General features: G+C 48.5%; 2 protein-coding genes, 1 long non-coding RNA gene and 1 pseudogene across 7 annotated transcripts; 1 reads left to right on the forward strand and 3 right to left on the reverse strand.

Annotated features, from left to right (window-relative positions):
• Positions 1-1,807: 1,807 nt before the first annotated feature.
• Positions 1,808-5,843, reverse strand: LOC119126282 (annotated as a pseudogene).
• Positions 5,844-6,921: 1,078 nt separating this feature from the next.
• Positions 6,922-11,053, reverse strand: si:dkeyp-113d7.10 (myoneurin). 4 transcript variants are annotated; one of them, XM_037257463.1, is made up of 4 exons: positions 10,104-11,053; positions 8,575-9,111; positions 8,127-8,344; positions 6,922-7,993 (listed from the first exon to the last, which is right to left on the reverse strand). In XM_037257463.1, exons 1-4 carry the CDS (start codon positions 10,468-10,470, stop codon positions 7,805-7,807), a joined length of 1,311 nt encoding a protein of 436 aa, XP_037113358.1. In that variant the 5' UTR covers positions 10,471-11,053; the 3' UTR covers positions 6,922-7,804. The 4 variants fall into 4 exon arrangements, with proteins under 4 accessions (XP_037113358.1, XP_037113359.1, XP_037113357.1 ...); XM_037257464.1 differs by having other exon boundaries at positions 6,922-7,990; positions 10,104-11,052; XM_037257462.1 differs by having other exon boundaries at positions 6,922-7,996; positions 10,104-11,052.
• A 578-nt stretch (positions 11,054-11,631) lies between these two features.
• On the forward strand, positions 11,632-23,016 carry stx1b (syntaxin 1B). 2 transcript variants are annotated; one of them, XM_037257479.1, is made up of 10 exons: positions 11,640-12,062; positions 15,679-15,753; positions 15,931-16,030; positions 16,681-16,755; positions 16,829-16,902; positions 17,016-17,124; positions 17,234-17,307; positions 17,782-17,919; positions 18,001-18,111; positions 18,383-23,016. In XM_037257479.1, the coding sequence occupies exons 1-10, from the start codon at positions 12,033-12,035 to the stop codon at positions 18,461-18,463; spliced, it is 867 nt and encodes a 288-aa protein (XP_037113374.1). In that variant the 5' UTR covers positions 11,640-12,032; the 3' UTR covers positions 18,464-23,016. The 2 variants fall into 2 exon arrangements, with proteins under 2 accessions (XP_037113373.1, XP_037113374.1); XM_037257478.1 differs by having other exon boundaries at positions 11,632-12,062; positions 17,782-18,111.
• LOC119126315 lies at positions 13,643-23,720 on the reverse strand. The gene is made up of 2 exons (XR_005098630.1): positions 23,362-23,720; positions 13,643-13,961 (listed from the first exon to the last, which is right to left on the reverse strand). It is a non-coding gene; the product is annotated as an uncharacterized LOC119126315 (long non-coding RNA).
• Positions 23,721-23,841: the final 121 nt, after the last annotated feature.

A 23,841-nucleotide genomic window follows, 5' to 3' on the forward strand; every position in this document is an offset into this window, starting at 1 on the left:
AAAGGGGAACCGACAACTACGCGGCTCCTGGGCTGGTGCTATGGCTAGTGTCCAAGAAGACGGGGAAATTCGCTCCCCTTTGGGCTTCAAGTCATTCGTTTGGAAGCACTTTGTAATTTCCTAAATAAAGAGTTTGCAGTACCTTGTTGATTTTGCGTATGAATTGTTATAAATCAGGATATTGTTCTATATCGATCGTAGAGCACTGCTGATCGTGATGTATCGTGAATGAATCACAGCAGGCTTAAAGATATCGGCAAATATCGTATCGTGGTCGTAGTGTTGCTTTCGTCGGGGGGACTGCAAGTCCTGTATTCTTTTGAGAATATGCTGTGGGGCCGACTGTTTCAGCACAGCACTGGAACATGGAAGTGTGCTGCGCAGGACTCTACCCATCAACATCTGTGCAGGTGTCAGGTGTAGTAGTCCTGTCACCGGTGTGTTTCTCAGCGACAGCAACACTAGATGTGGGTCAGTGCCAGTCTGCACTGCTTTCTTCAGCGCGCGTTTTACTGTCTTTATGGCCCGCTCCGCCATTCCATTTGAAGAGGGAAAACCTGGGCTGGAGTGTGTGAGCTTGAACTCCCATGAAGCTGCAAATGACTGCATCTCATAGCTGGCGAATGGGACATGATCACTCACTACCTCCTTAGGAATCCCATGTCTGGCAAAGACAGACTTCATCTTCTGAATCACCGTGCGAGCTGTCTTATCAGTCAGGTTGAGCACTTCTGGATATTTTGTCAGGTAATCCACCAACAGCAGGTACGACTGACCATGCAGCTCGAAGACGTCAGCTCCAACTTTCATCCATGGCAGTTCAGGAACCTGGTGTGGAATGAGTGGCTCAGCCTGGTGTTTGGGCTGTAGCTGCTGGCACTGCACACATTTTTCCACCATTGTCTCTATGTCTCGTGCCATGCCAGGCCAGTAAAGGACTTTTCTTGCTTTAGCTTTAGTACGTTGCACGCCTTGGTGTTCTCCAAAATGACTCTCCTGAAGCTCTCGGGTAGTATGATTTTGTCTCCGACCATTACAATGTCATTCACTATGCTGATATTGTCCCTCATTGGCCAGTAACTGTGTAGTTTACTGTCCAGACTTTTCTTTTTCATGGGCCAGCCCTTCAAGTGCTTCTCACATACAGCTTGTAACGCGCCATCTGCTGCCGTTGCTGATTTCAGTTGGCTAAGTGTTTCCTTACTCAGCGCATCTGTGGCTTCCAAGGCATACACAACTCTCTCGTCACAAGGGTTCTCATTGAGATTGTCACTGTCATTGCTCGCTGTGGCGCGATGTACATGTGTTTGCCTGGTGTATATGTCACATTTAAATCATACCTCTGCAGTTGTAGAAGCATCCCTTGCAGCCGTGCTGGCGCTTTGCTCAGCGGTTTGCGCATGACGACCTCCAAAGGTTTGTGATCAGACTGCACGGTTACTGTTCTGCCGTAGACATACTGGTGAAATCTTTTAGCAGCAAACACTATGGCAAGTAATTCTTTCTCGATTTGCGCATCTTTTTTCAGTGTCCGTGAGCGCTCTTGATGCATAGCACGCCGGGTGGCCATCCTGCAGCAGACAGGCTCCCAGTCCATCCTTTGAGGAATGTGCTTGCAGAGTCAGCGGCGGCTGCTTGTGATCGTAGTACCTCAGCACAGGCGCTTGTGTGAGGGTAGACTTCAGCATCTGTAGTGCTGCGTTGAATACTGTCCTTGACTTACTCCGTAACTCCGTCTTCTGACACCATGTTGTGGCTTTATGCTCTGATAAACTTCTGTAGTGTTGTCACTTATAGTGGGTTGCTGATTGATTGCTCTAACAATAACACACGGAGGCAAGGATGCAGTACGAGCCGATCTTTACTGGGTGCTCCGTCACGACTACACACAGCCCTCGCCACACCATCCCTGCATCTCCAATACAGACAGACCAACACAGTCGAGCACTGAGTGCTCGATCCAATCTACCACATAGCCGAACCACCGAACCAAAACAGAAGTTCCGTTTGCAGACTGCAGTTAGTACAAAAGTCCTGAAGACGTCTCAGGTGCTGTGCCTCTGGCTCATCCAGCATTTTCTAAAGCATACTAAACGGAGAGAACTAGTGCCTGAAGGCACCAGCATAGCTTGCTCTGATGATGAACCCTTTGAGCACGTTTCCGTCAACTTGACTGAAGGGTGGCATCTGAGTCATCTGAGTGAGATGGCTGATACAAAATCGGAAGCAAAATTCCTCCAGGTCCTGCAAAAGAAAAAGTTGAGTTGTGAAGAAAGAAATTCCCTCTTTTGTCCACTAGGTGTCGCCTTCTGTGTAGGACAGCGTATTTGCAAAAGTCGACTTTGGTAGCGTCATTATGAATGAGGATCAAATGTATGTTGTACCTCGGCATCAAATTGTTTGGCAGATGAAAAGAGGGCAAAGGCGTTTTGGATGGTGATTCCTCCCTTGATGATCTGCTGACACAGATGCTTCAGGCGACTCTCACAGTAGGAGGTGGCCAGGTCCAGCAGGCCTGCAGAAGAAACACAACAACAATGCATACGCAGATCTACCGGCAGGCGGAGCTGACATTGCCAGTATAGCATAGATGACCGATAGCGTCCTCAGGTGGAAGGTCAACAGTGTCTGTGTAGAGGAACTGCAGGAAGGAGCGGTAGATGGTATACGAGAATTGGCTGATCTCAATCACTTCCTGATGACTTTCCACCCACGGGGACCGGAACATTGAGCGGAAATGCTCACACCTTAAAAACATTTGCACAGTGAGGAGTACCTTCATTTTTTATTTTTTTTTGTCTTTGCTCATGCACGTGCACACACCTGATCTTAAGCACAGCTTTGTGAACGTGGACGCATTTGCCTTCGACGATAAACTTGAGGTCTGCCGTTTCTGGACTGTCAAATTCGTTCTTCAGCGCCTCTGCGACTGGCAGGTCGTCGTGCTCTAGAGCAGCTTAAAACGTGCGTCGATTGATTAGTGCGTTGATCGGAAAGAGAAGATTCAAGTGTTTTGCTCACCCACTGACATCAGCCTCCACGTGACCGGGGGGGACGCGACACAGGCAAACACGTCATCCGTGTTGGTGAAGTGGGTGAGGCGCGGCATGACGACGGCTTGACCCCGACACTCACCCCACATATACACATGGCCGCTCTGCGTCTTGGCCGCCGACGTGTTGGTCGAATGGCACGCGGCCACCTCGACAAACCTGGAGGATTAATAAATAAATGTGTGAACTAAATTCCCCCACTAACACCGGAATGCATTTTTTCGAACTTTACAACAGAGTTTCAAGATTACAATCATTTTGTTCTATAATGGTCATTTTAGATGACGTAAAACACAGGTGTCAAAGTCAAGGCCCGGGGGGGGGGGCCAGATACGGCCCGCCACATCATTTTATGTGGCCCGCGAAGACAAATAGCGCATCAAACTCGTGTGTCATTACTAGAATTACAAATTTACTTTTAATATATATATATTTTTTAAATATTTGTCCAGTTTTTACTCGTCTGTTTGTTTTGTAGCCTTTATATAGTGAGGTGCTCATACATTTATTTGGGTTGACAGTCATAATGGCCCTCCGAAAGAAGCTATGACTACAATGCGGCCCGTGAAAAAAATGAGTTTGACGTAAAAAATACAAAACAATATTTGCCCTGTGTTGGATGTTTCTAGGCCACAGAAATTCTTCGATGAACAATGTATTTTATGGAAAGACCCCTTCCCCCAATCAATCTGTTTGGTTCCACTGTATCCAGACATACGTGCATTACAAGTGTCACCGTACCTCTCTTCAGCCATAACTTGCACTGGGCTAAAACAATCGTTCTTGTCACCAATTCCCAGCTGTCCAAAAGTGTTTGCGCCCCATGAATAAAGCAGTCCTTCACCTGTTACAGCGAGGGAGTGGCCATAGCCTGAGACGACCTACACAGGAGAAAAATTGAAACACTGCTGCTACTGCAGCTGCCGTCTGTCCTCATCACAAAAAGTCTTACCTGCTTTATACAAGACTCCTGCAGAGCAGACAGGCAGCAAGGCGTCACCTGCTCAATTACGTTGTTACCAACACCCAGCTGCCCGTTGCCATTGTTGCCCCATCCGTGAATCTAGATGCAAAGAAAATAGCTGCAGAGCAATGTTGACTTTGTCCGATTTTACAATGACACGAAAGGCCTCACCTCTCCGTTATCCAGCAGAGCCATGGAAGAGGATTGTCCGCACGTGATGCCGATCACCGTTTTACCCCGCAACGAGCCGCTCACCTTTACGGGGAATGGCACGACATGCACGGCATGTGTAGCCGCCTGGCGGCAAATATTAAGACCCCATGCAAAGACCTGTCGTTTTGTAAAACCATAAGAATCAAATCAAAAGACTCTCGCCGTGTCGTCGGGAACGCTAGCTACCTCTCCATCCTGCGTGAGGACCATGGAGTGATGAGCACCACATGCCACTTCTTTGACTTTCATGTTCGGAATGTTGGCAGTGACCAGCGCCTGGGACACCACGTAGCTGGCCATCTCGACCCCCAGTTGACGGAAAGCATTGTACCCACAAGCAAATAGCTTCCCATCTAAGACAATACCAGATTCTGAGTGCACTGCTGAGCTTAAGTCATCACCTCCCTCAGGAATGTCATGTTTTTTTTCTTAGTGACTTACCCTCTGTTGCCAGTAGGATGTGCGGGCCACTGCCATAACTGAAGCTAACCACCTTTTCCCCCTCCAGGAAGCTCAGTTGCTTCGGCACAATGGTGCTTAAACCGTCTCCTGTTCCAAGGCAGCCACTGCAGTTCGAGCCAATCACAAATACCTGCGGTGGATGTTACAATTCATAGGAAAAATTATATCCGAACATAATAAGGAATTATTTTTAATGAGTTTTTCCACAATAGAATTGTTCAGAGGATTTGACAGTCTTTGACTAAGAATGATTTCAATAATCAATCTGTCAAATATCTTGTCTAATCATCAATACATCCCTTTGTTTTAAAGACATGACATGAATTCAAACTGACAAGGCAGAAAATGTGCGAAATGTCCCTAAAATGTCAGAAAGTCAGGAAAATGTGGAAGTGGTGTTTTCCAAAGTCAAAGCAAATATATTTTAAGTCAACACAAAAATGACCAATCCAATTTCATGGAGAAAAAAACAACTACAGAAATGAATAATACGTACTAGTGAGATGAAATTTGAAACGTTTGGACAAAGAAAACAATTGTGAGGTTATAATCCTTAAACATCAGGTACGTGACCACAAACGATGGACCGACACAAATAAGAACTAAAATCGAACGAAAGGGAACAGCGTGGGAGCACCTTGTTGTCGTTTGTGAATGTAGATAGCTTCATTAGCAGATGCTCCAAAAGACACAGACCTGTTGGATGGTGGCAAGTTCCTCTGTGCTCAACAACATGAGCAGAGGCCATTTGCTAAAGTTCAACATGACTTGCCAGCAAACTCTTGCTGAGGCAGACTTGAGGCTTCAGAGAGATGGGACAAATAAATGGCAACACATTTGAGCTAAAGCACAAAACGTTGGATTCTTTTGAAGAGTCCTGAGATAAATGGAAACATCTGTGGGAAGATTTGAAATAAGCAGTATGGAGAATTGCAATATCAATATAATGCAATATCATTTTTTCTTTTTTTTAATGTTCTATTGTACTATGGAGTTATCATTTTCTGTACTTTTTTACTTTTTTCTTGTATTTCTTTTAATGTTCGAAATAAAAAAAGCACCAAAAAAATTTGCCACCCTTTCAACCCAAAAATCAAGGCGACTGTTTGATTGCAGTGACAAAGTTGCATCATTTTTGTCCGGCCAGGCCATTTTTTCAAAGAATTGTGCGAGACTAATTGCCTTAGTTTCTTTTTTTCTTTATTTAAATTAGGAATTTTTTCTATTGAACAAACGAATCCCACCAGTTTTGTCCACATGTTGGACCCCGACAATTTCTTACCTCCAACGTCGGAGCTGGGAAGGCGGTATGAAGTTGCTGTTTGTTCGGCAATGAAGCGGGCCACAACAATACAAATTGTACACTTCCTCGTGTATAAAAAAAACATCTTTAAATGTGAGCATTCAAATAAAGACCTCGACCCTTTCGTCACCAAACGCCCGTCATACGTATTATGATTCATGTTTTTCTTTCATCGTTGTAAAGCGCTTTGATCTTTGTATGAAAGGTGCTATACAAATAAAGTTTATTATTATTATATTATACAACGGTCGTCATACGAACGCCAGACTGGCAAAATCCAAGTCAGGTGCTCGCTCAGACGGGTCTTTTCCGCGATCTCGGTTGGTTTCCAAGCCAAGACGGCCACATGTACTTCCAGATGGAAAACGCTCACGCATTCTCATGGTCAACAAAGGCTTTGTCACTTGACACAGACAGGACCATCGCAAAGAACAAACAATAAATCAAAAACCAAAAGTCAAGTAGAAAAGCGTCCAAAACTGACATTTTAACAGCTAAATTGATTCAAGAATGGACATGAAAGAAATTAAGATGTAGTTGGCGGGACCGGCTAGCGAAGTGACTTTTTTTTGCTCGGAATAACGGCAATACTGAAATAGTACTGCTCATTGACAATCAAGTGTACCCAAACCTGTATTTTTATTTTGATTGATTTTTTTTTTTTTTTTTTAAATCTAATCTGCACCCATTTTCTCCGGGCACTCCGGTTTTCCTCCCACATCCCCAAAACATGCTTGGTATGGCCGATTGAGCACTCCAAATTGTCCCTAGGTGTGAGTGAGTGCGTATGGTTGTTTGGTCTTTGTGTGCCCTGCGAGTGGCTGGCAACCGGTTTCAGGGTTGCCTGATGACGGCTGGGAATAGGCTCCAGCACGCCCGCGACCCCCGTGGGGACTAAGCGGTACAGAAAATGGATGGATGTGATGAATCTGCACCCATTTCACCTGATCAGATTTGAATTTTGAATTCTCGTTGAGGTCAATCACTTTTGGTCTAACTCCTGTTTGCAAACACTATGAAAAGCTCTTGTTGAGGTTTTGCGAGAACAAATTAAATCTAAAGCAGAGAAATTCACATTGATGCGGAGTCTGTTCTCATCAGTGCTTGGCCATCGCCGCCAAATGCAAACAAACCGGTGGCGAGCCTTCTTGTTGAGGTAACAAAAGGTATGTGGAGGTGAGAGGTGGAACGCCAGCAAGTCACAGTAAACGTTTACAAGTGAAACATGAGGAGAAACTTGACAGCAGTCCTGAGAGCCGAGCCGACGTCAGCTTCGTCGCTGACAACTTTCGAACCCGGTGAACCCGTGCTCGACGGCTCATTTTGAAGCAATTCTTGGAGTAGTTTTGTTTTTGAGTTTTCAGGAGAGTCTGGAATGAGTAAATGTGGTAGTCGCGTTGGGATCATTCGTGGCTCCCGAAAGCCTTGAGATAGGAACTGAATTGCTTCCTTGTTCGTAACTCAAAACACTTGTATCTCAAATCAGATTTCCCGACAATTTCTTTAAGTTTTGGGGTGTTTAAATGTGCTTCAAGTGTGCATGAGTGGCAACACAATAAAAAAATCAAAACTAGTGCTGCTTCTTATATACATATTGCGAACGATCGTCTATGGCGACTGGGGGGACACGTAAATGGAAAAAGCGATCGATCCGACGATGGCGCAGAAAACTGGAGTGGTCATCGTCACAATTGAAGGCGTTGTCTCCCTTTTGGCACATTTGACATTGGTCGCAAAGACCCGACATAAGCGCACGCTTGTGGACGTGAACCATTGTGCCGATGGGTTGGGGCGAGGCGTAGCGGGGGCTTACGACTGGTGCTTGGCTCGCAGGTGGCTGTGGAGGCGGCCGGCCGAGGAGAACGTCTTGCCGCAGTGCGAACACTGAGATGGCGAGACGCCTGCGTCGGCGTGGATCTGCCGATGAGCTTTGAGCAGCAACACGCGACTGAACCTGCGGCCGCAGTCTTCGCACTCGGACCAGACCTTGCGTCGCTTCTTCTGCGCACAGAAGGACAAATTGTGTTTTTTTCCAGATTGAATTGAAATTTTCAAAGAATGTCAAAGAACAGTCAAATGTCACCATGCCCTCATCTTAAAGTGCATTGAACTGTAGTCACGGTAACAGTACCTTTCTCCCTTTATCCTCCTCCTCTTCTTCTTCTTCTATTCCTTCTTCTTCTTCCTCCTGGTTGTGCTCGTCCTCTTCCTGCTTGGCGCCCTGGTCAGCAGGCGCCACCTCAGCGCCCTGCGGCTTCTTGTGGGCGCCGCCTGCGTGGTCTTCCGGGAGCTGCGACGCCGTCAGTAGACGCTGCAACATGGAGGCTGACGAGCGACCGCCCCGACTTCCTGTTTGGGGAAAAGCAACACATAGAGAACCTGCTGAGTTTCCCTTAAATTGCTTTGTCATCTTTAGCTTCAACAGTTGTTGCTGTAAACTGCTGTTTTCAGTCACCTGTTTTTTTTTTTTTTCAATGTGTCTCTAAATACATAAAGGTAAAAAAAAAAAAAAAAAAAAAAAAAAGGCTTTTGCAGTTCTGTTCCGGCAAGTGTGTCAAACATCAGCTGTTTACGCTCACCTGAAGGGTTCAGCGGAGGTGCAGGTGGAGGAGTGGCGTTCCAGTCGGGGCCGAGAACGTCCATGTCCTCCAGGGGCGTCCAGCGGGGATCCTGCAGGGGGGACGACTCTAGGGTCAGATCCATAATGTGGGGAGGAAGCGACGGTGGGGCAGGGCCCTCCCTTGAACTGCGCCCAGCCGCCCCGCCTCCTCCCGCTGACCCTTTCAGCTTCCGGATGTCTCCGGACCACTTCTGCCCGAACGCCACGGCGTCCGCCTTGTCCTCCGTTCCACGGGCCCCGCCCGCCTCCTCAGCCTTGGGCTGCTCTCGGCCAGCGTCTTTGAGGGCATCTTCTAAGCCGCTGGGAGTCCCCAGGTTGTCTGGAGCCTCTTGGTGCGTGGTGGCCAGCCGGCGGTCCAGCTGGGTCTGCAGCGTTTGCCTCTCGCACTCCTTCTGCGTGATCTCCAGCAGGAGGTCATCGAAGGACGCTTCTACCATCTTTTTCAGTTGGCACAGGGCCAAGTGCAGGACGCGCTCCATGGCGCACTTCAGCTGCTCTGAGAGGCCACAAGCCAAAAAACATTAGTGAAGATTTTGACCTGGACATTTCCAACATGACAAGAATAAGCTGGTAAGATTATTGGTGCTTCACTCCCCTCCCTGAAGGACATTTACACCTCTCATCTCATTGTGTGTGATGTGAGTCACCCCGCTCACTCTTTGTTTGATCTTCTGCCCTCTGGGAAGAGGTACAGAAGCCTGCACCACCAGACTCACCAACAGCTTCATACTCCAGGCTGTTAGGATCCTGAACTCTCTCCCCCCTCGGCTGCATAACGTCCTGTACTTTTGCGCTATATTCTGACTGTCTGCTGTATGCACACTTTCTCCATTTTTGCTCCTCTTATTTATTTATGTTATTTGTTTATTCATTATATATTCATCGCTCTTATTTATTCATTGTTTGTGCCTTCTTGTTTTTACTTTTTGTGCTGTTTACTTGTAAGTATATTGTGTAACATGTCTTGTCACCGTGGGATAGTGGGAAACATAATTTTGATCTCTTTGTGCGTCTTGACGTGAAGAAATTGATCATAAAGCAGACTTTGAAATGTACAGGCGGACATTTGGCGAATGTTTGGGCAAAAACAAATTATCCATTCTTTGCAGCCGTGCACACCAGCAGGGAATAAACCGGCAAAATAAAAATAAAAATGCTTTTGACAGTTGAACTGGAAATCAAGCCACCAAAATCAGGAACACTTGACCGTTGACCTGTGTTGTGTTGACATCACAGTGACGTACGTACATCAGGTCCCTACCACGTTCCTGCCACACCCCTCACACAACGAGCACATGGTCATTCGCCATTTTTGGATCTCGTCATTATGGTATATATGCACATATATTTTTTTCTATGGCAATCGTCCGCCAGTCAATCATCCGCGCGGCCTGTGACGTGGGCACGTTAGCTTACGTAACGCGCTGACTGGCTAGCTGGCGTGTCATGCGGTGTTGTTGTGTAACGGCCGCCCGCCCGCCCGCCTACCCACGACTCGGCACCTCTGCTCCAGTCTGCGGCTGTCGGTGGGTACGCCAGTGGATCCGCGGGGCTCGGCCAGTTGCTGGCGTTTTGTCCTGCCCGCGTCCGGGCCGTCGTCTTCGCGGGCCGCCGCCTCCGCTTGGCCCTGCCGGATGTCGGCGCCCCCCTCGTCATGCCCGCAGGGACTCTCCCTCGCCTGCAAGCGGAGCCGAAGCCGGCTGTTCTCCTGCTCCTGGACGGCGGCCTCGAGGAGCAACGCGTTGAGGCTGGAGCCAACCGTTGAGCTGATCTCGTGGACGGCCAGCTGCACCACCTGCTCCAGGACAGACTCGAGCTGGCCCTGGAAGAACGGAATGTACACGGTTCCGTTCATACTAGCGGTTCATGCCGAGGGCCGCTGGAGAAGCCGCCGCCGCCTCCGCCTGGCCAAAGTGAGGGTGGGTCGCGTGCGGAGGGGGACGGCTCGCTTGCTCGCTGCGGCCGCCTGGATGCTCTCGTCGGTCGGCGTCTTCTGCCGCGGCGCTCCCGCCTCTCTGGCGCTCCCTCCAGAACTACCGCAACTATCCGAGTAGAGGCGCAGTGCCCTTTCCCGCCCACACGTGTTGACGCCATTTTGAAAGGGGGTGGCTGCGCGATCCTCTCTAAGGCCGAAGCACGAGGCGAGTCCTCCTATCAGTTGGCAGGCTGAGACACATCAGCAAGTTGATTCTATGTCCCTAAGAAACTCACACGAACGCTAAACTGCGCTCCAGTTCGGCTCAGGTGCATCCGCCTTTGACCAAGCACCGAGTTATGCGCAATACACAACTACCGCCCCTCCTCAAATAATTTTACTCGTTTTCTACGTGCTTTACGGTAATCTCGTGCCAGCTACGTCATGACGTCACACGTCCTTTTTTTTCACTATAAAACTTTATGAACACAAGTGTTCTTTTCGTTTGATCCACTTTGTCAAAGTACACTTGAACGTGTGACCCTGTTGGTGCTCTATTCTGAAAAGAACGTGTGCAAACAAAATATAACGTTACGTTTAAAGGAAAACAAACCACAACCACTCTTTTGGAGTCTAAAGATGTACCATTAATAACCTTTATATTATGTTGCAAAATGTTTACATCCATAGATCTAACTTATATAATCAACCCCATCATTGAAATTATTTTTAAAAGAAGTTGATAGTTCAGGTGCCTATAACATACCAAATGTAGGTCATTAAATGTTATTCATTCAGAATTTTCATGTCTCATGACTTTTCTATGATGACAACTGTTTTATGGATTTAAGTTTTTGCTTGTCTGATTAGGTTGTGTCTTTTAATTGTCATGATTTAAATTCCACTCGTAAGTCAGAGCAGCAGAGAATCTGCATGTGCAGACACACCTGAAAAGTTCCTCTTGCCGCCGCATGAGGGCGACAGCGGTGTCAGCCCGAGGGGTGGGGGGTGGTGGCGGTGAGGGTTGGGCGCGTGCGCAGTGGGCGCCTCCCCTCCGCATCCCTCGCCCCTCCCCCTCTTTTTCTGCAGCATCAGTACCACTTTCTCTTCTTCCTCTCTCTCTTTCTCCGCTCGCCTCCTCCTCGCCTCGCCGCCCCTCCCCCACTCGCTCGTCCCGCTGCTGCGTTGCGGGCCACACTGTGACCGCACCGACGACGAAGAGGAGGACGAGGAGGAAGAGGACCGCCGGGGGGGGCAGCTGCGTTCCAAACCACACGAGAGGGGCCGCCAAAAAAGAACAAGCGGAAGAAGAAGACTTCTCTCTCGTTTCCTCTCGCCATCCTCTTCATTAGCGACACATCGCAAAGGGGGAATTTTGCGGCGGGAAACCGACGACAGAGATCCCCCCCTTCACTCCCGGACCAACCGTATAATACTGTTCATCTTCGAGCCCCCCGCTCCCCCCACCCCGGACCAGCCGCGTACGTGGTCGTCGAGCAGCCATGAAGGATCGAACGGCGGAACTGCGGAGCGTAAGCTGACATTTTCTCCATCTCCCTCCTCTTCCTCTTCTTCCCCCTCGTGCGGCCTCCGTGCGTGCGCGCGTACATGCAAAGGGATGAAGACGTGCCGCCGTCACGTGATTGATAGTCCCCCCGCGTGTGCGTGAATGAGGCGCGTCCGTGACATTTTGCCGTTTTTCGCGGGCTTCGACGCAGAGGCCTCGGGCGCGCGCACGAGGCCAAAGAGATGGGCTCCTCGTCCGCGCGCGCGATGACCTGCTGGAGGAGGAGAAAATGCAGACATTTTTTTAACCAGTGCCCCTCCGACACCCCCCCCTAAGCCCTCAAAGCCACGTCAGTGGGTCACGGTGGCCTTGGAGGAGGTCTCCTTCCTCCAGCCTCACCCATTTTAAGGGCCGCCACGCGCACGCAAGCTTCCTTCTTTCCACCATTGAACAGCTGATGCTTCCTGCGGGCGGGGGGGGGGCACTCTGCAGCACCTATAAACTATCCATCCATCCATCCATTCATCCCTCCAGCCTTCTATCTCTCTATCCATCCACCCATCCATCCACAGCACATGTATGTGAGGCACAGGTGTGCAAATGAAGGCGGCGGGTGCGCATGGGGCCCGCCGCATCATTTTTTTTGTGGCCGGGTAAAGCAAATTGTGCTTGCCGACTCACAAAATTCTGGAAACGAATCGTGATGAATCTCGTTATAACGTGAAATTGATCACGTTTGATGGCAAAACATACACATTCTTTTGACGGCACCTTTCCCAGATTAGTTTCGGCACTGGCCCTCAAAAAGCCAAAATTTGAATTGGCGCAATGTTGTTGACAGTTGTGAGTCGCCGTTTTGTGAGGGGCTTCTGATCAGGGTAACGGCAACATGTTCAAACATTCATTTTCCAACAATGCTTCAAAAACCGCTGTGAATTTTGGTTGTTTTTTCATTTATGACCAACTTCAATCGTAAATACAAATAATAAATCTAACGGCCACGTTTGAAATCAAAATGTTAAGTATATACGTATGTAAATGTTAACTACAAATGTCATTTTCATGATTTGATTCCGATAATCGATTGCACAGTATTTGAAGGATTGACACGTGCTGGCATTCCCCACGGTCAGAACATCTTAAAAAAAAAAAAAAATTCTCACCTGATGTCTTTTCACACTTTGACTGCCAAAATATCTTTTGTGTCCCAAATAAATTCTGATGATTCACAAGATGTTTTCTCAAGATGAAAATTAAATTTTTCTCCTCTTTGCCATGAGCGGTAGCACAGAAGCACGTTGAGACTTGATTTTTTTTTTTTGCCTTCTTTTCCAAACGGTCCATCTTTGACCCTCGAGCTGTCTGTCTTTTGCATTGATGCTGTTGCAATACACCAGAGGGTTGTGTGAGCTGAAGTGGCAGGTCGTGGCGGCTGTTTTTGCTTCCGATGCGACTCCCGACTGGTGTAAATGTTTGGTGGTGGTCCGAAGGAGGGCCCGTGGTGTGCCTACTGGCAGCCACGCCTCTGTCAGCCTGCCCCAGGGCAGCTGTCGCTACACAACGTCCTTTACCACCACAGTGTGAATGCATAAATAATGCATCTTGTGTCTTTGAGTGTCCAGAAAAAAAGATTATTATTATTATTAATTATTATTATTATTATTATTAATGAGCACAATGACTGCTCATTGTGGGCAGAGATACGTGACAAATACAGTGTAGCGCCGACTACTGGTGAGGAGGACTTACTCCATGTCCATCAGTGGCTGGTAACGGCAGCCTTTATCATTACTCAGCCTTCTTACCTGTTGTTGCGTTTTTGCTGTCTTGTAACGTGACTTTGATGAAAGGGAATGAAGACCCTCACTTGTACCGTTGTGGGCATGCTTCAAGCTGTTTATTCGTCACTGCCAGTTAATGTTGGCTGAAAACACATCCAAGAAACAAAAGAATATTAGACATTATTTACTGGAACAGCACATTTCAGTTCAAGCAAAACACAAAGTCCACTAGCTCCATGCTAACATATAATGCAAAACATCATAGACTGGCTAACAGCCGTTAGCATAAATGTTATGCTAATTCCGAGTAGTGTTCCAAAACATTTGACCCAAGAGTCAACTATACAGTTCACTATTTAAAAAATCCTCTACGTAGAGATTTGAGAGGATTCGATTAATCGTTTCTAATCTCAATTCAACTCTGCTATATTCTACAAAATGGAAATCCCTACATAGAGATTAGGACGTATTTGATTGGTCATTTAAGCTTTAGCGTCAACCATGTAGTCCACTACTGTACTGTATCTAAAAATAGACCGAGGGAAGATCGCTTCAAATTCTGACACATAGCAGGGAAACACTCTATTAATAATAACACAAAAACAGTGTGATTAATAAAAATAATAATATAGTTAGTGCAGTTGAGGTCGACATAACCATTGACTTTTTGTGGCGAGGCACAAGGCTGGGATTGAGAGGTCACATTGCCTTCTGATGTCACGTCTGACATCACTCATGTGAAAGAATGCCTTGAAGGGTTACCACGGTAACAGGTTAGCCCTGATTGCGTCAAAACCCATTGACTACAAAATGGAGGCGATTGGAAACTTTTCAACATCTTTGTGCATGTTTGTGTGTGTGTGTGTGTTTGCGCGTGGTTGTCTTTGTGTGAGTGTGTGTGTTTGTGTGCGCGACATCCAGCCATGGAGTGAAGGGCACAGCGGCCATAGATGGCAGCTAGGTCATTTTCACATGAGCCCGAGTCACTCTTCACTTGTGTGTGCGTGTGTTTGTGTGAGAGAGAAAATAGAAAACGTGATGTGGAGAAGCGTTGTGCTTTTATTAGGAGCCGCAGACATTTTGTAGCAGTGCCCTCCCGCCCCCCCCCCCCTTCTGTAAATGCAGTTGACTCCATCCTATCCTCCTGCCGTCCTTCCCCTCCCCCACATCCACCCATCCCTCCCCTCCCCCACTTTCACTCTCTGACCCCTGCTACACGCCACCCCCTCCCCCACTCGCTTCACATTGCACAATACACACCACATCACCTTTATTTGCACTGCTCCATGTGTGTGTGAATGTGTGTCAAGTGTGCTTGCATGTTTGGATTGTGTGTTTGTACATGTGTGCGTGTTCAACCTGAGAGTGTGCAGACAGGAAGTTTACACAGTTACCATGGTAACTGTCACTGAGCACATCTGCTTCCAGATGCTTTTATTGTGAAGGGTATTCTGGACCTCCATGTCACATCATTGTCTGTGTGTGTGTGTGTGTGTGTGTGTGTGTGTGTGTGTGTGTGTGTGTGTGTGTGTGTGTGTGTGTGTGTGTGTGTGTGTGTGTGTGTGTGTGTGTGTGTGTGTGTGTGTGTGTGTGTGTGTGTGTGTGTGGGCTTATCAGTTGAGCCAGACTTGCTGGACATGTTTGTCCATGGGTTGGCGTGGCTTCCTACAGTGGTCCCCAATCCCCACCCCATGGTTCCATATTGGTCCGCGGGCTTTTTTTTTTTTCCCCTTCAGGAGCAGCTTATACGTCATAGAACATTCCAAAGAGCAATATGAGTTGGCCTGGGTTATTATATAATGGCAAATCATGTTACGATGAGCAGTTGCAATTGTGTGACGTTGTGTGTTTGAACTGCAGGCTAAGGACAGTGATGATGACGAGGAGGTGGTGCAGGTGGATCGAGACCACTTCATGGACGAGTTCTTTGAGCAGGTAACGCGCATGTCACAATCGATACACACACACACACACACACACACACACTAACCCTGCCAAAATGCCGGTGAGGCGTAAACACCAACATCCTGTTTGCGGCGATGCCATGTGTCATCCATGTTGGAGTGTTGTGACAGGAAGCGTGTGTGTGTCTGTGTGTGTGTATACGTGCAGGTGGAGGAGATACGCGGCTGCATCGAGAAGTTGTCCGAGGATGTGGAGCAGGTGAAGAAGCAGCACAGCGCCATCTTGGCTGCGCCCAACCCTGATGAAAGTAAGCTAATATTATTCCATGTTAGCGTGGCAGGATTTAAGCTAGTCATTGGTGTTAGCATCATTTTGGCTCGCCGTCGAGCCATTCGGCAGATGACAAGAGTCACGTGATGCCCGTATTCAAATCTTCAAAAGCATTTGCTTTAATTTGCACTGCGCCAACATGATATGGTTGGACTATATAGTTGAGTCATGAGTCAAATGAAAAAAAGTTTTGGAGGACTTAAGGGGGCACTGTTAATGAGGTCATTACTGCCGCACAATTGCAATGTCCCGCCTCAACATCGCCAACGTCCACTTTGATGTGCGCATGTGATCCGCGATGATTGATTTTTTTTTGTTCTTGTTTCTCAAACCCTCTCTTGCTTCCCGTCAGCCACGTTTACGTTTGCATGTTGCATGCCGACCCCGCCAGTCGTCTGCGTCCGGCGCGTCCACTCGCTTAAGCGCACGTGAGTTTGTCTGGTCAAACAACAGCCCCTCACTAACATGACCTTTGGATCCCTCCTAATAACCTTTGAGGCAAAGCATGATGGGGAAAGGTGTTTCCCATGGCGACCTATCATCTTCATACCCACACACGCAAGTTAGCGTATTGCTAATCCTGCATGAGCGTGCAGACAGGAAGTGACCACAACATGTGACCCGCAGAGACCAAACAGGAGTTGGAGGATCTGACGGCCGACATCAAGAAGACTGCCAATAAAGTTCGTTCAAAATTAAAAGGTAATCTCTGGCCAGGAAGTCAGGCGCTCTTGGTGTTTTCACAATAAAAGCACCGGCGCCTGTTTACCCACAGCGATCGAGCAAAGCATCGAGCAGGAAGAAGGTCTCAACAGATCTTCGGCAGACCTCCGGATCCGCAAGACGCAGGTGAATTCTTACGGAACAAGTTCACCAGTTCATGCAACAAGACTAGGTCCCACTGGAGGCAACTCTACCGCCTTACGGTAGATGTGATGTTTTATTCCGATGCCGCCCCGCAGCACTCCACGCTGTCCCGCAAGTTTGTGGAGGTGATGACCGAGTACAACACCACGCAGTCCAAATACCGAGACCGCTGCAAGGACCGCATTCAGAGGCAGCTGGAGATCAGTACGTGGCACACGTCTCGCACACGCAACGACAACAGGCAACCTAACTTGTGTGTGCTACCCTGTGTGTGTGTGTGTGTGTGTGTGTGTGTGTGTGTGTGTGTGTGTAGCCGGAAGAACCACCACCAACGAGGAGCTGGAAGACATGTTGGAGAGTGGCAAGCTGGCCATCTTCACCGATGATGTAAGCACCGCACCTAAGCTAGCCAACATGGCCGCCGGCCAAGATGGCCGCGGGCCAAAACGGCCGCCGTCTGGCGGGTGCGCTGACACATCAAGTGAACACGGCCTCTGTCACTTGACCTCTGTCACATGATGCCGCCGCACGAGCTTTTAATTTGAAGGGGACACTTGGTGTTATCCCGCCCCCCCTTCATTTTAGCAGCTCTCCGAGGCCAAGTCATCACACCTTACTTGTTATGGATTGGAGTCAAAGGTCACCACTAACATGTTAGGGACCTCTTCCTGACTTGTCACAAAACTGTCACGATCATGTAAAGGACCTGCTACGGTCCGGGGTCAAAGGTCAGTGCTAACTTGTCAATGACTTATCACGGACGGACCTGCCAATGACTTGATGTGGACCTGTCCGAGACTTGTCACAGACGTGCCAAAGACTTGTGAATGAGCTGTTCCCGACCTGTCAATGACTTGTCAGATCAAGATGGATTCCCAGATGACCAAACAGGCCCTGAACGAGATCGAGACCCGGCACACCGAGATCATCAAGTTGGAGAACAGCATCCGAGAGCTTCACGACATGTTTGTGGACATGGCCATGCTGGTAGAGAGTCAGGTAGGTAGTATGGGCCAGATTCTTGTATTACTCAAAACCTTGGGACCACCCTTGACTCACCTGTGCTGTGCTGGTTTTCAGGGCGAGATGATCGACAGAATCGAGTACAATGTGGAGCACTCTGTCGACTATGTGGAGCGAGCCGTCTCCGACACCAAGAAGGCCGTCAAGTACCAGAGCCAAGCTCGCAAGGTAAACCGCGACCACAATCAAAACTACCACCGCAACCGAGTCCTGTGTCAACAGTTTGTCGGATCGTTTCCAGCAAAGTTGCCCTTTGTCACCGATTCCAATTTATGGACAGAATTTCTAGGAGCAGCCGAGACATTGAGGGTCCATATTTCTCTGTGAAAAATGGACCCCGGGATCCACATGTCCAGTTCCTGGGACTTGAGATTGGCATCGTCCAGTGACCTTGATCCGAGTGTCCTTGCCTGTGTAACGGTTGCATGTCTTCCCTCAGAAAAAAATCATGATCATCATCTGCTGCGTGATCCTGGGCGTGGTCCTGGCGTCCACCATCGGCGGGACTTTGGGCTTCTGAGCTTCCGGGACGCCCGTCGCCGCCGTGACGACGTCCGTCGCTGTGACGACGGCCATCGCCGCCGTGACGACGCCCGTCGCCGTGACGACCGACTGCGGCAGACGGACGGGAGCCGGAGAAGAAAAAAAGCCCAAAAACTTGAACCACAAATGCAAGAAGATAACCAATCAGCAAACGGGACACACTTGGGGTGGGCCGAGGTCCAAAATTCCCACCAAAAGCAACACCCTGAAATGCACCACGCTGTCCGTGTAAAGAGCGTAAACCGGCTCGCACGCCGTCCACATTTTACTTTGCTTCTTTCTTCTTTGGAGCGTCGCTTTCCTTTTTTTTAACGAGACGGTGATGGCGACAGCGTAGCCTGGCGGGAAAAGTCCACCGGTGCAGTCCCGCACAAATAGACCGCCACCCCGCCCTCCGACAAACACGCACAATGGCTGTGTTCCGAATTCCTCCCTAGTCACTATATAGCGCCTGCTATCCAGAGTTGGGGGTCAACAATTTGTTACACTGTGTAGCGAGCATGCTATCATCTACACAAGCCGCATATTCGCTGTTTGGCATTCATAGATTTTTTTTCCCCGGAATCTGTCTTCTGATAGTCACTGAAAAACTCACACTCCGCCCAAAAGGAGTAACAATATAACTTTGACACCATCTGCTGGCATTTTGGTGCTGAAGTGAGTTGAGGAGTTTAATTTGGACAAAAGTAGTCCTTTGCCGCCATCTTTGGTATTTGCAATACAGTATAAAGTTACGCTAAAAAATGTATAAAATTGTGGCGTAAAATTCAATATAAGTAGAGAATTTTGTAAAATACTCAGTTTAAAACAATAGATCGTTATTCTATTTTATTGTATTTGCTCATGATTAATTTGAGTATTTTCTCGTAATGGCCTTGTTACGTAGCTCTACATGGATCATCGGGAATCATTCCCTACATCCGAATCACTACAAAGGCATTTGTAGTGGACCTTTGAGGAACTATCTAGGTCCACAATATCTAAATTGCGATCGGGAATGAGTGACGGATTCCCAACACAGCCAAAGCGTCCCACGAGTCTTTCCTGATTCGGAGAGCACCCCTCATTGGTCATTCATGACAGTCAACACTCCGCCCACTTTCACTTGATTGATTGGAACAAAATCCGGTGTTTATGATTAGGGGGAGGGCTGCGGGGGTCATTTGAAGGTGGCAGGTTGCCATGGCAACACATCAAGCCAAGGGTGGGGAGGAGGGAGGGGCCTCAGGTGGCATAGAGTCAGGGGCAGGGTAGTCAATCTATGCAGTTTCGATTACAAGTGTGACCGGCCCGCCCACTGACCGCAGCCCCGCCCACTTGGTCTTGCGGCCATGTTTCGCGGCGCTTGGTGCTCCTTTTACTGTACATGACCGCCTCCCGTCACTATCTGTTGACGTCACTTCCTGTTGACATCGCCAGAGCCGTCGTTATCGCCTCCGTCTGGCCGAGTGCATTTGTAGTCGTCGACAAAGTTGCTCGGCATCCTAGTTTTGCTCTAGCATCGCCTGAGCTTTAGCCTAGCTTAAGCTAGTACACACAAGATTCAAGACAGTGGAGGAAATAACCCACAATGCGTCTTAAGATGTTTCGTGGCAGGAAGCTAACTTCCTTCTCCAGTAGTTAGTATAGTCGAGTGAACTAAGGTGAAACCGCACCAGAGAGTTATGGTCAATTTGCCCCAGAGTGCAACTATACAAAAAGACGTTCACATAGTGAACTTCCTTTTAAGGAAATAACATGTTTGCGGCCTTATGGGTTTTTTTTTTCCTCAGTGGGTCCAAACGTTGTAACATGTTTGAAAAACATACAAGCTTGGCACCATTAGCTTTGTTAGCATAGCGCATGTCTAATTGTTGTGGTTCTGTGATGCTATGGCCTGCCTCCCACCACAAGTGAGGCGAACAAGGACCCCAACACCACAAACGGCACTCGGCATTCAAGCAATAACGTCATCGAGCGATCGCTCTCGTTACAACCCGGCATCGGTATTGGCATCGCGAGCCAAGCTAGCACGGAGCACGGCGGCTTGGACGCTAACAGGAAGCGGGATCCAGTGGCTTTGTTCAGTTACTGCGTGTTGTGTAGTCTTTAACGCTTTTAGCTGTGTGACGTGTTGTGGCAAACAAAACAAAAGCAAGCGTTTGTAGCATGTTTTCTTTTCATTCCCGAAACCAAAACCGACTTGCGTGTGCACCAAAGTTTTTTCGTGTTGTGTTGAAACCAAACCCGTCGGCCGCGCCTCCTCGTTTGCTCGCTCGCCTCCTGACAGCCAAACAAGTTGCTCCTTTTCCACAGCAGTCAGTAAAATTGGGTCACGCTGGGACGTCTCGGACGGGTTTACGTGCGCCACAATCATCGTCCCTCAACAAACGCAAACATGGCGGCACGAAGGAAGGTGAAGACGTGTTTGAGATTTTGGAATCGATCACTCATTCCTGACTTCCCAGTCCTCAAAGGGACTTTTTGACAGGACATTTTAGGAACTATCTTGGTCCACTACATAAACCTGCGTACAGTACAGATACTGTACATAGCTATTTGGGAGTCAGGATTGAGTGGATGATATTGCTCATCGTTGCTGTGTTCGGAACCATTCACTCATTCCAGAGGCATCTTAGGGACGATCTAGGTCAGGGGTCTCGACGTGTGTGGAGGCTACTGGAGATCATCCAGCAGGTCACAAGTTTGAGAGCCTTGACCTAGATCCACTAGACAAAAATCTCCATCTAGTGATGAGCTAGTCAGGAACGATGCACTCATGTCCTGTCCTGAATCACTACTGAGGGATTTGCAGTGGACGTTTGAGGAACTATCTAGGTCCGCTCTAGAAAAATCCCAATAGGATGTCGTTGGGAATAAGCGAAGAATTCTGAAAACAGCCTCAGTGTTGTCCTTTGTATTTTTGGAAAGATGACAGCGTGGATCAGGACATCCCTGCTCCCTCTCCCCCCCCCCCCCCCCCCCCCCCCCCCCCCCGCGAGGGCCCCCTACCCCCAATCCCATGTCACCGCTCCTCCAAAAGGTGAAGATACAATAAGTAAAAAAAATGAAAGAAATAATAAATAACAATGAAAAAGCATGCAAAGCGTTGTGGAGTTTGCATGGTGATGTTTTTCGTATCCCGACCTGCCGCCATGTTGCGCACTTTACCGCTCATCGGCTCTGTCTTTGTTAGCACGTTAGCACGTCAGCCGGCATCTTTTCACATCCCCCCCGGGGTGCCCCCCCCAAGCACCGCCCCCCCCCCCATGCTGTTGGAGCGACAGGAAGCCAACAACGACGATGACGCTCGCTTTTTCCCGCTCTGACAAAAACAAACGAAAAGGTGTTGGCGAGCGCTCCAAAGACGGCCTGCCGTTAGCTGTTAGCATGCCGACAATTTGCGCGGCAGCGTCCTCCATGTTTGTAGTGCTGTTTGTAGTGCCGACGACGACGCGCTCTGTCTTCCTGAAAGCATTCTCCAAACCAAAACTCCTCCTGGTCCGGTCGCCGTGACAACGTGATGTTCGCCATCGATCCGACGCTCCGCCCACATCTTTGTGCTCCGCCCCCCCCCGAGTCAGTATTCATTTGTATTAGTGGGAGGAGTCACGAGAAGGACTTTGACTTTGCTGTTGTCGTTGTTGTTGTTCTGATCGCCATGGAGACGAGAATGTGTAATTATTGTAAATAACCACAAAAAGATGACCTGCATGTTTATCTAGAAAATTCCAGACAAAGTTGACGGCGTGCTGGAGCGTCCGATCCTCTTTAGCTGCCAGGCCGCCACCTTGGCGTCGCGGGGCGGGGTTGGCGTCCACTTTAGCCGTCTTCTTGGCGTCCCAAAGCGCCTAGCGGCGTCTCGGCCGAAAGTGCTTCCTCCGTTTTGCCGATTTTGTCTCTCGAATTCTTGGCGCACGTTCCGCCAAAGGACGACCGTCGGGGTTGGGGCCCCGTCCGCCCGTGCTAGTTATCCGTCTCGTTGGGCCTCCTCGCCCCGGGGCCCCTCCCCGTCCGCCCCTTCGGCCCCCCGCAGGCAGGCCGAACTGGACAAAGTGCAATATTATTTTGGCGGCGTCAAGGCTCGGCACTAAAGAGGACAGACAGCGGGACATCCGCTCGGCTCGCCCAACTTTGACGGGAAATGCAACTTGTGTGTTTCTTTTAGTGTGTGTTTGTGTGTGCGTAGTGTAACGTAAAAGCCATCCGTCCCGCCCTCCCAAAACACTTAAGATCCCCGTCCTTCGATTGGCAACAGCTCCCCTGCCCTGCCCCCTCCCTCGTGCTGCTGTTGGCTGTTTTGTTTCCGTTGGTGTGACGTGCCAGTATAACCCCCCCGAGCCCCCACAACTCCCTGACCAGTCGCTCTCTCGCTCCCTGTCCCCGTCCCACCTCCCTCCATGGATCTTTAAGATGACAACTCTATGCAGATGCGTCTTTTCTAAATGTGTCCAACATTTTAAGTTTCCAACAAACAAAAAAACAAAAAAATAATCAAACCCTGACAGAAATATTGAAACATGAAGAAATAAAGAAGGATTGTTCAGTGTTCATGCGCCTACTTTCTGTTTCCATGCGTGTGTGGACAAACATGCATTACTTAGATGTATGATAGAAATTAAAGTGCAGATGGATGTTTAGATCTGTATTGACACGGCGAGTGTTTGATGTTTGGACAATTTTGGACGATGAGATCAATGAATAGACGGATAGATGTGAACATGTGTGAATGAGGGACGTCTATACTACGTAAGAGTCACAGCCGTGGAGTCAAATTTAGTATCATTCAATTCAATTAGCAGCCAGACACAAACACATTGTAGTTTTTGAATGAGTATTTCTGCTATAGTTTCATCTTTGATATTAGGTGGAATTTATAAGGTTTCAACGACTTACCTTAACTTAAAGACGAAGCCTTTTACTTTGCCGGTAAACCTTTACAGAGTCTCGCGAAATGTTTCTTGAAGGGAGAATGTTCTTTTCACTGACACGTTCTAAAGTTGGCACAGCGAGGACGAGCTGGCGTCACCTTGTCGCCTCCGTTAGCTTCAGTCCACACTTCGTATCAAGTCGTTTTCAGGCCAAAACATGACGAGTAATCCTGCATCATGTGTCAGAACGGCTTTCACGTCAAACAACCTGCCGAGTAGCCTGGATAGCTAGTCTGCTGCTTGAGTGCAAACTCACGCCCCCTTCAGGGTGGGTGCCCTTGAGATGGAAGATTTAATGATCTATTTGAGTGGACAGGCCGTGTTTTCATGAGCTAACTGAATGGACAGACGGGTGTTTGTCAAAATGTGTGTAAATGGAGAGGTTTAAAATATGTGTGAATGGACAGACAAGGTTTAGATCAGGGGTGCCCAAACTTTTTCAGCT

The sequence above is a fragment of the Syngnathus acus genome, chromosome 8, assembly GCF_901709675.1.
Source record: "Syngnathus acus chromosome 8, fSynAcu1.2, whole genome shotgun sequence".
Lineage (NCBI taxonomy): Eukaryota > Metazoa > Chordata > Actinopteri > Syngnathiformes > Syngnathidae > Syngnathus > Syngnathus acus.